General features: G+C 45.1%; 1 protein-coding gene across 1 annotated transcript in view; it reads left to right on the forward strand.

Annotated features, from left to right (window-relative positions):
* The first annotated feature begins 5,411 nt into the window (after nucleotides 1-5,411).
* Dync1li1 (dynein cytoplasmic 1 light intermediate chain 1) overlaps nucleotides 5,412-14,382 on the forward strand; it is a 32,914-nt gene continuing 23,943 nt past the window's right edge. Inside the window, exons 1-2 of the mRNA XM_059268820.1 lie at nucleotides 5,412-5,682; nucleotides 5,860-5,933. Of these exons, the coding sequence (XP_059124803.1) occupies nucleotides 5,537-5,682; nucleotides 5,860-5,933 (220 nt within the window). The 5' untranslated portion in view covers nucleotides 5,412-5,536. The remainder of the gene's footprint in view (nucleotides 5,683-5,859; nucleotides 5,934-14,382) is intronic.

The raw sequence follows: 14,382 nt of genomic DNA on the forward strand, positions 1-14,382 counted from the left end.
TTTAGATGCCGTACTGAAGGCTTTTTATAGTAATTGAGACAAGAGATTAGAAGTGGTCCACATTTGTTATACAAATACCTGATGTAGAGGCAGGATGATCAGCAGGTCAAGGGTAGCCTTGGCTATAGCTACATAGTGAGTGTAAAGCTAGCCTGTGCTACATGAGACCCTGTCTCAAAAACCACTGCCAATAAAACATCCCTCCATTCCTGCTCAATCAAGCAACTATAACTAAACTCAGTGGGTAACAAAAAAAAAGTAACCAGAAAGTACGGGAGCAACTTGATGGGAGGAGCATTTCAGAAGGAGAGGGAGAGAATAAGAGGAGAGGTGTGCATGGCTAAATCTCATTCTATCCGTGCATGAGATCAAATAGCTAAAAAAATGGATCACAGCTCACACCCAGGGGCTACCAGTAGACGAGTAAAAGGAAGCTGTATTGTGAGCCCAGCAGTGGTGACACACCGCCTTAATCCCACCACTTGGGAGAAAAGGCAGGCAGATCTCTGAGTTTGAGCCCAGCCTGGTCTATAGAGTGAGTTTCAGGACAGCCAGGGCTACACAGAGAAACCTTGTCTCAGAAACAAAAGAAAACAAATTGCCTTGTGGGGTTTTCGAACGGCTCATGGGTAAACGTGCTTGCTGCACAAGCCCATGTGAAAGTGGAAGAACAGAACCAGCTCCATCCACAGAGTTCTTCTCGGATCTCCACATAGGTGCTGTAGCACCCATGCGGATGTGCGTGTACACCCCCCCACACCCACACACAAATAAAAGAAGTTGCATTGTGGGTTTATGTTGAAGGTAGGCAGGCACAACAGGACTCCTCATGGTTTCAAGTTTCAGTCTGAGGTTTGAGAGAAATAGAGAAGTTAAAAATGACTCAGGATTTGGGCCTGAGCCACAAAGGGTTGCTCTGTAATGGAGAAGTGGGGTAATGAAGCTTTTATGGGAGTAGGCTAGTTTAGTTTGGGGTATGTTGAGTTTGAAATGCCTATTAAACATCTGAGTGGAGATGTGAAGTTGGCAGGTGGGTATATTAATCTGAATTCCAGAAGAATCTCTGGGCTGAAGAGATAAATGTAGAAACCTGTACCATATGCAGATGTCCTTTGGTATCTGTATGGTGTGAGTGGAGAATGGTGTCAGGACCCACTGTGAGTACCACCATCCGATGATGCCAAAGTCTCTGGTATAAACAGTGCCATATTTGCATATAATCTCTGCATGTCCTAGACTTTCAATTGGCTTGTCTCAGCCTTCCTAGGGCTGGGATTACAGGCTTGTGCCACTCTACCCATCCTATGTTCTTTAAGTCTCAGCTTCTTCAGTTGTGGAGTGGGATGCTACATAGGGTCTCACAACTGCATTGGGGTTATGAAAAATTTGGCATCAGTAAAAGGGTTCTGAACAGGCAACTCCAAATTAATTTAAAAAAAATCAAAAGCATAATGAATCCAAGATGTTTCTAGGCCCGCTTACCTGTGTTGCATCAAAGGACTTCACCACAGCCATGGTTCTGAACACACATGTGTACTTTGCATGGTGCATGGTATTACACTATGTAAAGCTAGTGAAAGCTGCCTAAGACACCTCAGCTTAAATCTGACACTATTTTACACCATGAACAAATTTTCTGCTCTTATAGAAATCAAATAGATTAATTACAGGTTTTTTTTTTTCCCCCTGAGACAGGGTTTCTCTGTGTGGTCCTGGCTGTCCTGGAACTCTGCAGACCAGGCTGGCCTAGAACTCACACAGATCCACCTGCCTCTACCTCCTGAGTGCTGGAATTAAAAGTGTGAGCCCCCACTACCCAGTGGAAAAAAAAAGACTTTTAATATTTCCCTACTATCATTCCTCAGCATGTAAGTACCAAATTACTTTATCTTTGGATAGTATGTGTTAGACTGTTTGATTTTTTTTAAACTTTATTTTATGCGCATTGGTGTGAAGGTGTCAGATCTCCTAGAAATTGAGTTACAGACAGTTGTGAGCTGCCTTGTGGGTGCTGGGAATTGAACCTGGGTCCTCTGGAAGAGCAGCCAGTGCTCCTAACCACTGAGCCATCTCTCCAGCTCCTGATTTTTTTTTTTTTACAGTTGCTATATAAGTTACTAACTTAACGTTTCATTAAAAAAAAATCATTAATACCAGGCAGTGGTGGTGATGCCTGTGACTCCAGTTCCAGGTGAGCTAATGAAGTTTTCTGGCCTTCAAATGTACCTGCATGCACATAGTGCAGATACACTCAAAGAAGTGTGCATATGTGAGAGTGTACGTGCACACATACACACACACACACACACACACACACACACACACACACAATCTTTTTAAAAATCATTAAATGAGGGGCTGGAGAGATGACTCATCAGTTAAGAGTACTAGCTGCTCTTCCTGGGAACCCATGTTTAATTCCCAGCACCTACATGGTGGCTTACAACCATGTGACTCCAGTCTCAGGTGATCCAACACCTTCTGGCTTCAGAGGTACCAGGTACTCATGTGGTATAGATACAAACATGTAGTAAACATTTATACACATAAAATTAAAAAAATAAAATCTTAAAAACAAAGATGAAGACGGAAAATCAGTACATAGAACGCAGCCTGGTACACGGTAGGAATTTATAAGTAATCATTTTAATCAGGCTTCTTAATAGAAGAATGATACATTTCAGTACTGCAAAGTCAGGGAACACAACTTCCCCTTTTTTCTTTTTCTTTTCTTTTTGGGAGTGAGATCACATGTATCCCAGGCTGCCCTTGAGTTGACTGTGTATCTAAGGAGGACCTTGAACTTCCCATCCTCTTGCCTCCACCTCCCATACGCTGGGATTCTGGATCTATACCACCACACCTGGTGTATTCGGTGCTGGGGACTGAACTCGGGGCTTCATGCATGGGAGACTGGCACTCTACTAACTGAGCTCCATCTCCAGGCCCATAGGAATACAACTTTGACCTCAGTTTAAGTCTTTAATTAGCCATCTGAAGGCCTGACATTGTTATGAAAGTAAACCCTTCACAGACTAAGCAAATCTGATCTGGAAACCACAACCCTGCGTATAAACACAGTTGAGAAAATGTTCTGAGGAAAGAGTGCTGAAGCAGGAAAGCAGGGCAGAAAGCGAATCATCTCCAGACCGGCCACAGCTCTACAGAGCTTTCCTTGATGGCTGTGACTTGGGTGGTCCCAGGCTGTTTGGCATCATGAGAAACCTAGGATGCATGGGAGGGCTCCGGTTCCTTCCCTAGTCACAGTGACAGGAATTTTGGCTCCAGGAATTCATTACGGCTGCCATTACCAGGGGTTGGCAAGATATGGTTCGAAAGGTTAATAAAAGACAATTATTTATAATAATTCACGAGGTGAGGTGGTTTTCAGCGGTAATTCCAGCACTTGAGAGGTTGGAGGCTGGAAGTTCATGACTAGCATCATTCACACAAGAGAGTCAAAGCAAGCCATAGCTATGTGAGACTGTCTCCCACATCAGTAAAATAGGCTGGGGAGATGGCTCCGCAGGTAAGGCGTCTGCGGCTAGAGGGCCTGAGGGACGATGGCTAGAATCCACATAAAGCCAGATGAGTAGTGTTCCTATGTCAGGTGGGAGGCAAAGACAGAAGAATCTTTGGAAGCTACAGGGCCAAGTAGCCTGGCAGATACGCAGTGGCAAATCACAAATAAACAACCACAAGAGACCAGAATGAAACATTGACTTTCTGAGAATACACACACACACACACACACACACATTAACAGGGCTGGAGAGATGGCTCAGCAGCTAAGAGCACTGGTTCCTCTTCCACAGGACCTAGATTTGATTCCCAGCACCCACACGGCAGTTAACAACAGTTTGTAACTCCTGTTCCAGGGGATCCAATGTTCTCTTCTGGCTTCCACTGACACCAGGCACAGGCATGCATGTAGTACACAGACATACATCCAGGCAAAACATCCATACACATAAAATAAAAATAAATACATCTTTTTGGTTTGTTTTTTTGAGACACAGTTTCTCTGTGTAGCCCCGGCTGTCCTGGAACTCCTCTGTAGACCAGGCTCAAGAGATCTGCCTGCCTCTAAGTGCTGTGATTAAAGGCGTGGGCCACCACTGCCCCGGCCAAAAATACAGACATCTTTACAAAAAGATTTAAAAATAAAAACAAAACAATAGTTAACATTCTTTGAGCACAAGATTTTCTAAAAAATGTTTTAAACCTTTACATGAATCACCCCATTTAATTTTCCTTTTATACCCAACTTACAGTTAAAAACTTGAAACTCAAGAGAGGGTAAATCATGAGGTTACAAAGCCAATAAACTGAACTCAGATTAGCCAGCCTACAGAGTCTAGTAAGTGTCAAGTGACCTGCAGCAAATACAGTGCTTGTGGTGGACTTTCTTGCTAGCATAACAGCATTGTTCAGGTCACATGAACAAACGATCTTCAAATATGGAAAAAAAATGTACAAAAGCCAGACTATTTTCAGCTATTGCTCTTACAGGGTGCATGACAGAGCCTTAAAGCCATCGACTCTTTCTCGAAATGGCCCTCAGACATTCCAATATATTTAGCCAATAAAGTTGTGACAATTAATTATCTAGGTGCTAGCTTAGGTTCTCTGTGCTTGCTGGTGACGGTGAAGGTGACGGAAAGACGACTCGTGTTGAGGCCGGGGGTGGGGTAGGGTGAGGGTGGGGTCTTTTCAAATCTCACAGGGGACATTTCAGACATCAAGATCAGAGGCGGGCATGGTGACGTGCACCTGCTAACCTCAGCACTTGGGACAAGCAGGCAGGAAGATTTAGACTCTACCCTGGGCGACATTAGATTCCCCTCCCGAAACAAACAAACAAAACCAGAAACCCATCAAGACCATTAATTGTACAAGCGCTGCCAACATTCATCTGTCATGCAGCTGCTTAGAAACTGGAAGAACCGGCTCCAGATGTGGGTCCAGCTTGAGGTACTCATCGTCCCTTGAGAATGCAGAGAGGAAAGGCCAGAAATCCAGGACGACGCTAACCCTGGCGGCGGGGACGGGGACAGCCGGTTTGTACCTGGGCGCAGTTAAAGGCTGCGAACCCCGCTTGGACCGACTGAATGGTGGGCAGCGCAGGATCCACGCTGGTCCCAGGTTACCGCCCCGTTGAAGGGTGGGCGGCTGTGCCGCACACCTAACACACCTTGCCCGCCCTACCGCTGCAGCCCGGGTGACAGGTGATGCACGCGGAGCAGCGTTTCAGCTTGGAGACCCAGGGAAAGGGAGCACCGCCACTGAGTACAGCGCCTCATGAGTCCGCGCACGCGCAGTGCCCGGGCCTGGACTACCGCGCACGCGCAGCAGCGTCCCGCTCCTCAGACAGCCCCGCCCAGGCCCCGCCCTCAGGCTTGGTTCCCGCCCCCGCAGGCGCGGTCAGCTCCAGAGCCCCGAACGCCCATATCCGGGTTCCCTCCGCCGCCGCCGCCGCCGCCGCCGCCGCCTCGCTCTTTCAGCCCTGTCAGGAGTGGTGTGATTCCCGACCAAGATGGCGGCCGTGGGGCGAGTCGGCTCGTTCGGTTCATCTCCACCCGGGTTAGCCTCGACTTACGCCAGCGGGCCTCTGGCCAACGAGCTGGCGTCGGGCAGCAGCGGCCCCGCGGCGGGCGACGACGAGGACGGACAGAACCTCTGGTAACGACCGCACCCCTCTCTGGTCCCCCGCGGGTTATCTCCTCGCCCGGGCGGACGCCTTCGGGATCCCAGAGCCCCGCGGGAGCCGGGAGCCGGGCGGGGCCTCCCGGGAGCTGGGGCCGGCGGTTCCCGTCCTCGGCCGGGCCCGGCCTCAGCCTGCGCTTTGCTCCCCGTTAGGTCCTGCATCCTCAGCGAGGTGTCCACGCGCTCGCGCTCCAAGCTCCCGACCGGGAAGAACGTGCTGCTGCTGGGTAAGTGCTCTCCGCCGTGGCCGGGGCTGCGGGGTCACCCATCCGCTCGCCCACTCCCTTTGTGCGGACAGCGGGGCCCGGCCGCGCCCCGCCTCCCAGCCTGCGGCTGACAGCTGGGGGACAAGGGGACCAGGTCCTCCCGGCTTGGACCCTCCCGTCCTTTCTCCTCCCTGGGATGTGGGGTGGCCCTGTCATCTCCCCTGGGAGAGACAGAATGAACATAACCACCCAAGGGAATCCTAGTGGTCTGAGCTTCTACCTAGACAAACGGGGACAGTTTTTCCTTTCATAACAGAGATTGGTAGCAGGAGGGTTCCAGCGCAAATGCATGCCATTAATATTTAATAGCTGACTCTTTTGTGTAATTGACAGGAGCCAGAGACTGGGTCGTGATGAGTGTTATTTGAATCAGCGTTCTCCCGTTCTCTCGGCGCTGTGTGCTCGGGTTGCAGTTGGCTTTTTAACTGTCACCTAATAACTCTGAAATTTGTAAAGGGCAGTAGAACAGCGTTCTCATTGAGTTCCTTCAGCTGAATGGCTAGAATAAGGGAGACCTGTCTCTTCTCCTTCTCTTAGGTATTTTTTTTTTTTGTCTCTGCTGGCTGGAAAGTGGGGATAAAAGACCGAAGGCCAACAGACAATCCCAGCCTCACATTTTTGCAAGTTTTCCAGCTCCAGGAGAAATTTCTTGTTATCTTTTCTTTTTTAAATACATGCAAGATATTGGAGTGTATAATAAGATGACAGATTTTAAAACTTTGATATGGGTGTCTCAAGACTTTAGACTCTTGAATTTTAGCCAAAAGGCTGGGAAGCTGTGCCTGAAGAGTTTTTGTTATATGTGCCTAAGAATTGCTACCTGAGAGGCTCCGCAGTTGACTGTGAATGGGTAGGTAGGAAGAAATGACTCATTTTCTATGACCTGTCATTATATATGTACATCTTTGTGTTGTATAAAGCTGTGGTCAAGCTAGTTGGAAAATCATCTTTGTACCTTACCTTTCTTTTCATGTGATTGAAAGCACCATGTGCAGATAGCCTGGATTGAATAGAGGCCCCGTCACATACTAACCGTGTGATCTTAAGCAAGTCGATTGCTGTCTGTAAACCTGGGTTCCTTCATCTTTCAAATGCGAGCTGTGGAAATAACAGTGCCTGCCTTCTGGAATTGTGGGAGGGTCAAATGAGACACTGGAAAGCTGGGCAGCAGAGACTGTGTGATGGACTTGAGTCGCTCTTGTGCCCGCTGCTGTTGCAGTGTGCCCAGTAAACCTGTCCTCTTCCTTAAAAACAAGAAAGGAGAGCCGGGCGGTGGTGGCGCACGCCTTTAATCCCAGCACTCGGGAGGCAGAGCCAGGCGGATCTCTGTGAGTTCGAGGCCAGCCTGGGCTACCAAGTGAGTTCCAGGAGAGGTGCAAAGCTACACAGAGAAACCCTGTCTTGAAAAACCAAAAAAAACCCAAGAAAGGATTACTGCCTACATAAGCAGTATTGATAGGGCAGAGGTAAAGGAGGGTCCCAAAACAACCAAAACAAAAACCAGTTCCAGAGCATGCTTTTAATTACTAATGTAGACAGATTACTACTAATTGCTACAATGAATTTTAAGACTGTATGACCCCCTTGAAGTGGATTTTGTTTTAATTACTCTGTTATATAGATTTCTTTTCATTTGAAACTCACCAGTAAAAAGTGGCAGTCTTGTTTCTTTCTGGTGTTTTCTAGATCCTTCTCACACTGGGTCAGTCTATAAGACTTGGTATACTTGGAGGCCCCACACTTCTTCAGCTCCCCTCTACCTAGGCTAGATTTTCTTTCTTATGAACTTAATAGTTCAGAAAGCTCCATCTGGTGTCAAGTTATATAAGCCTGAAATGTCATGTTTTTCTTTCAGTACTACTAGGGTTTTCTTGAGTCTTTTTCAGCTTTGGAAAAAGCTAATCATTAATTTTCAAATGTTGTTTATGCAAAAATACAGTTACTTTTCCAAAATTCCTCTAGGGAGTTCTTAGAGACATTTACTTATCAGGTGTTATAGCAGTGTTCAGTCTGTGGTGGTAGAGGAAGGAAACACACAGTAGGTGTACAGTTGTCTTTGTTATGAGTTTGAGAGAGTCAGGCCAGGGGGATAGGTGCCTGGCTCTATTATGTCACTCATGAGTGAGGGTGGTGTTTTGGAGTCTGTGTTCAAAGAAAAAAGAAGTCTGAGCCCATTAACAAGGCTTTGTATTTCAGAATTCGCCTAGTAAGGAGGGATGATGTAGGCCTTTGTCTGAATCCCTTGCATAGCTACACTGCATAGCCACACACCACAGTTTAACCCTTAGCTTGCTAGTTCACCTTTCCTCCAGTAGGATAAAGGAGTCAGAACTATATGTAAGGGATTATCAAAAGTATTTCTTTTGCCTTTTAAAGATTTATTTTTATTATTTCAATTATGTCTATGTGTGTGTGGGTGGGTGGGGTTATATACACATAAATGCAAGTGCCCACAGAGGCCAGAGGTGTCAGGGTCCCCTGGAGCTGGGGTTACACAGGCAGTTGTAGGCTGCCTGATACGGATGCTGTGATTCAAGCTCAGGTCCCCGCAAGAACAGTGTGTGTTCTTAACCACTGAGCTATCTCTCAAAAACATTTTCATACACATCTCATCTACAGGCCTATCACCCAGTCTCGAAGGTAGATGGTAGCACCAATTTATAGACGAGGTGATGGCATTTAGATACAGTTCAGTAGGGTCTCCAAACTCATACTGTTGTTAAGGGTCCTGTGTGGTGTTGCCCTGGTATAGCTTTCCAACTGGTTTGAAGTCCCTTCAAGGAAGACAATGCCATATACAAAACTCTTACTAGTCATTAGTTATTTTTGACCCAAAATACCAGTAATTATTTAAAGGAAAAAAATCTGGTCTTAATCCAGGAGGCTAAAGCATGAGAAACATAAATCAGGGCTGTATAGGGAGACCTTGTCTTTAAAAAGATTTGGTGGCGAGTGACTGTTGTTCCAGTATTTGGAGATTCAGGCAGGAGGATCGGGAATGCAAAGCCATTCCCAGTTACATAGTAAGACAACAACAACAACAACAACAACAAACCAAAAAAACCCAAAGCAAACCAAGAGTGAGGGCCCAGGACCACATGGTGGCTCACAGCCATCTGTAATTCCCGGTCCAGGGGATCTGACACCCTCTTCTGGCCTCCTCACCAGGCACACAAGTGGAGCACATATGCATGTGCAGGGTAAACGCTCATAAACGTAAAACAAACCCCCAAAAAACCCAAACAAAAAATAACTCCTAAAAAACAGAACAACAACAACAACAACAACAAAAAATACCTAACAGGAGAAGATGAAGAAAATCCAAGTGCTTATTGGGCTTTTGGATGTGGCTTATTGACACTTGTGAATAAGCAGACTTATTAATCTACTTAGGCCTGGCTCATAGTGAAGCCCAGAAGGACTATGATAGTACTTAATCATTCTACCTATATCTGTATCTTATTCCTTTTTTAGTGGAGGTGGGGTGGGTAGTAGGGATTGAACCTGGAGCCTCACACATAAGAGGCAGACACTCTTACCACTGAGATGATCCTAAGCTCCTGAACTATTACTCTTTTAAGGAGCAGGGATTAAAGATCACCAGGGTTCTGTAACCATAGGAAACATGTTTTTATTAGTTATGTTGATGCTGTTTTCTGGTTTAGTGATTATGAGACTATGATGCCAGTGATAGAATGATACAAAGAAGAGCGTCTCTCATATCCTGAGTTGAGGATTAGCATGAAATTATGTGTTTAGTATATGTTGTTACTAAAAAATATACCAAATACAAAATGTTATGAGGATCAGATGGCATATTGTTATCTTAAAATAAGGCATGGGGCTGGAGAGATGGCTCAGTGGTTAAGAGCACTGCTTGCTCTTTCAGAGGTCCTAAGTTCATTTCCCAGCAACCACATGGTGGCTCACAACTATCCATAATAAGATCTGTTGCCCTCTTCTGGCATGCAGGTATACATGCAGACAGAACACTGTATATATAATAAATAAATAAATCTTAAAAAGAAATAGTCAGGGCTGCTAGATGGCACACGCTTTTAATCCCAGCACTCTGGAGGCAGAGGCAGGTGGATCTCTGAGTTCGAGGCCAGCCTAGTCTATAGGGTGAATTCCAAGACAGCCAAACTACATAGAGAAACCCTGTCTTGGGAAACAAAAAGTCAAGGCCAGCAAAGTTTTCTGTAGAGGATCAGATACTAAATACTGTATGCTTTGTGAGTCATATAGTCTCTTGCAATTCCTCAGTTCTGCTCTTTAGTCCCCAAACAGCCACAGATAATACCTGAATGAATGAAACATGGCAGTGTTGTATAAACTGTCAAAACAGAGAGCAGAGCTGCAAGAGTGATCGATACAGACTGGTAGAATGGTTCTTCAGCTGCAGTGAAGTCCACTGAAAGAGAGTGCCAGCGGAAGCACTTTGAACATTCAGGAGAGTAGCTGGACATGGTGGCATACACTCCCAGTGCTTGGGAGGTGGAGACAAGAGGATTGGGAATTCAGAGTCATCCTCATTGAATAGTGAATCAGAGTCCAACCTGGACTACATGAGACTCTTGTCTCAAAAACAACTTAAAAAACAAACAAACAAACAAACAAACAAACAAACAAAACGAACAGCAGAGCCCTGAATTGTTGGGCAAACCTATCTTCTCTGGCTTAATCGATCACCTCTTCGTTCATTTCTTCAGCAGTTTTAGAATTACACTGTGCAGAGTCATCCAAGGAAAACTGGGTTGAGACTCCCTTTCTGCCCTCCAGAAGCGTGTAAAGTCCTGCAGAGAGATGACAGAGTAGCAGGAGTCGGATGAAATGTCAGTGTGAAGCAGTGCCCATGAGAAGGCGGTTGCTGGAAGTGCACTGGGGAGGAGATGGTGAGGGACAGAGGAAAGGTGCAAATACCTGCGAGAAAGGCCGAGGGACCTCGGGTATGGTGAAGGAGTCCACCTAGAGGCCAGGCAGCTTGGAGGAGACTCTGTCCGTCTTTGGAAGCTCTGGCATTGTGGACACCACTTCCTGACCTATAAATTGAGATAATTTCATACTTCATGATATTAAAAGAACAAAAAGACATTATGTCTAGAAACCTTTAAAGTTGGAAGTCACTAACTTAAAAGTTGTACATGATAAAAATGTTAAAAAAAAAAAAAAATGAAGCCAACTACCAGGTGTGGTGACGCATGCCTTTAATCCCAGCACTTGGGAGGAGTGGCAGGCAGATCTCCGTGAGTTCAAGGCCAGCCTGGTCTACAGAGTGAGATCCAGATTAACATAGTGAGAGGTCTTATGGGAAACAAAACAACACAAAACCAAAACCCAACACAAAACAAAAAACAAAACCAACTACATATATATCATATAAATTATTTATTTATATAACTATATATTTAAATATGTATTATCTGTGTGGTGTGGAGTGAGGACAACTTTGTTGAGCCAGTTTTCTCCTCCTACTTTTTTTTACTTTGAAAATTGACACTGTTTTTATTATGAATTGTTAAAAGATATTGCATCACAACCAAGTTTTGTGTTACATATTTGTGATCTGAGCATTCTGTAGGCTGAGGAATTTAGTTTGAGACCAACCTGTGCTAGAGTTGTGTGCCAGTTGGGCCACATAGCAAGATGCCCTCTTACAACAGCAAAAAGCAGTGAATAAATAACTTAAAACAATAAGAACATAAGAAGCAGATTATGGCATTTTAGGTTTTTTTTCTACAAAACATTTCCTAAGCTGAATGGAAAGAGGTATTTGTTCCAAATACTAGTCATTAAATAAAGCCCTTGAGTCTATGTATGCTAACTTACTTGCACATCTTTATGACAACCAAAAGGTCTAGCAGAGTAGCATGCATAAGCGTGTAAAATCAGTGTTGGTTGATAATAAAGCTGAAACTCCCAGAAATTCTGCATGAGCCCACACATGGGAAACCCTTCCACCTTTATGTATGATCCAGAGATCAAACTCAGATTGTTGGGCTTGCTCGGCAAGCATTTTATGTGCTGAGCCACCTCACCAGCCCAGCTTTATCTTTCTGTATTGAATAATAGTATATTTGGCTGTATCGTAATTATGGTTGATTACAGGCCATTATTGTTACATCTTATTTTCCATGTACCCAGTATTATCTTTGAAATAAATCCCTACGAGTGACATTGCTAAGTAATGCATACCATAGCTTCTGATAAAAAGCCTCTGGAGCAGAGGAGCTAGTGACAGCATTGGGATCAGCATTTACTGGCCTTGGTGTTTATTGAATTAAACTGATTTTTAATGTACTTTTAATCAGTCTGTGAGAGTCAGAAAAATAACTGAGAATAAGTTCTAATTTTCATGTGATAGGAACTATCCTGTTATGCCAAGTTACTCATGCTGAGGTTCTCCTAGGTGATGTGATGTGTAGTGAGTGTTTCTGCTGTTTTACAGACAAGGGCTTTGTGTCTCAGGCTTCACAGTTTCACTAGTATTCAAGACTGGCTTTGTCTTTTTGCTCTACAGATACTCCTTGATGCTTCTGAGCATTCATTCTGAACAGGTGCACCAATGTTACCCATGGCTGCAGCTGGGTAACAGCCTATTCCTACTTTACCCCACCAGGGAGGGAGATGCCCACTGAGAGATGGGAGCAGATCAAAAGCCCCCATCTCTCTGGATCCTCCATATAACATGTGGAGGGCTAAGTGGAAGATCTGAGCTAAAAGTAGTTGAATGAAGGTCCTTCGTGAGGCTGGGTGTGGTGGTGCACACCAGCACTTAGGATGCAGAGGCAGGTAGATCTCTGTGAGTTCAAGGTCAACCTGGTTATATAGGGAGTTCCAGGACAGTCAGGGCTTGGTAGAGAGACCCCGTCTCAAAAAATAAAACAAACAAACAAAAAAAACAAAAAAAATAAGAAAGGTCCCTCATGGCTTTTGTCACTAGAAGGTTCAGATGAAACATGTTGGTTTATGTTATATCATGCAAGACCAAATAAAATTGCATCTTGTTTTTATATGGCAGGTTGGGGATTCCTTCTCACCTATTTATCATGATGTGTACCCTGATGTATCTATCAGGGGTGTGGAGATGCCAGCCAAAGCTCTGCAGAGAAGGTTTGTGGCACCAAACCTATGCTAAGCAGGAGTCCAGTGTCTCAGCAAAAGAGAAGAAAGAGAAAAAAGAATGCAGAGTGCTATTTAATTTGGCTCATTGTCATGAATGACAGGGGGTTGATCCAGGCACAAGGTAGTAATGTGGCTTAGTGTGTTCATGAGTGCTTTGGGTCATGAGTTGCTTTGCATTTCAGACAGTGCCACCCACTTTCTGGCCTGTGAGCATGATATGCAGTAACTTCTGTGAAACCCTGGGAACAGTGCTGTGCTTCAGTGTTTAGGATAGCAGTCACATCACCTACTGTGTGTGGCTTCTCACTTTCACATGCTTCATGTTTCCTTGATGTTCTTTTAAAGTACTGCTGTTGGTCCTACAGGAGTTTCATTCTTACATTGTCACGGATCTAATAAATAATAATAGTAACAGAATTTCAGTCCACCACTGTGGACATAGTCCCTGATGTGTCCGGGTTCACACAGCTGGTGATGGGATGTCACAGTTAGAGGTCACATCCAAATCTTCACATTCTTCATATGTAAGTTGATGTTACAAAGTATCTTAATATGGGCTAGTGAGATGGCTTAGTGGGTAAAGGCTCCTGCCAAGCCTGATGACCTGGGTTAGAAATCCTTGGCATCGGGGGCTGGAGAGATGGCTCAGAGGTTAAGAACACTGGCTGCTCTTCCAGAGGTCCTGAGTTCAATTCCCAGCAACCACATGGTGGCTCACAGCCATCTATAATGAGGTCTGGTGCCCTCTTCTGGCCTGCAGGCCTACATGCAGACAGAACACTGTATATGTAATAAAAAAAAAATCTTAAAAAAAAAAAAAAAAAAAAGAAATCCCTGGCATCCACATGGTGGAAGGAGAGAACTGAGCCCCTCAAGTTATTCTCCGGCACCACAACATTTTTAGCTTGTTGGCCATTCAAAATCACCAGGGGACAGTCCCTGAATGTCAGTTGGGAACTGCTTTGCCCTAGCCACGGCCAGGGAAGAGCCTTGTCTGACCACCGGATGAGCAAAGGAGTACAGGCTTGTTGATCACTGCTGCAGACTACAGTGAAGTCTCCACTGTGAGTAAGCTGACTGTAGTCGTTTGTCAGTACTGTGCTCACATGAGCCACGCACAAGACCCAGCACTTACCGGACTTCAGTTTTTTTTCTAATGCAACCACAGCTGTCAATTCTTATTCCTCAGTTCAAATTTAAACCAAAGTGAGGGGGCTGAAGAAATGGATCAGAGGTTAAGAGCACTGGCTTCTCTTCCAGAGATCCTGAGTTCAATTCCCAGCAA

The sequence above is a fragment of the Peromyscus eremicus genome, chromosome 7 (genome assembly GCF_949786415.1).
Source record: "Peromyscus eremicus chromosome 7, PerEre_H2_v1, whole genome shotgun sequence".
Lineage (NCBI taxonomy): Eukaryota > Metazoa > Chordata > Mammalia > Rodentia > Cricetidae > Peromyscus > Peromyscus eremicus.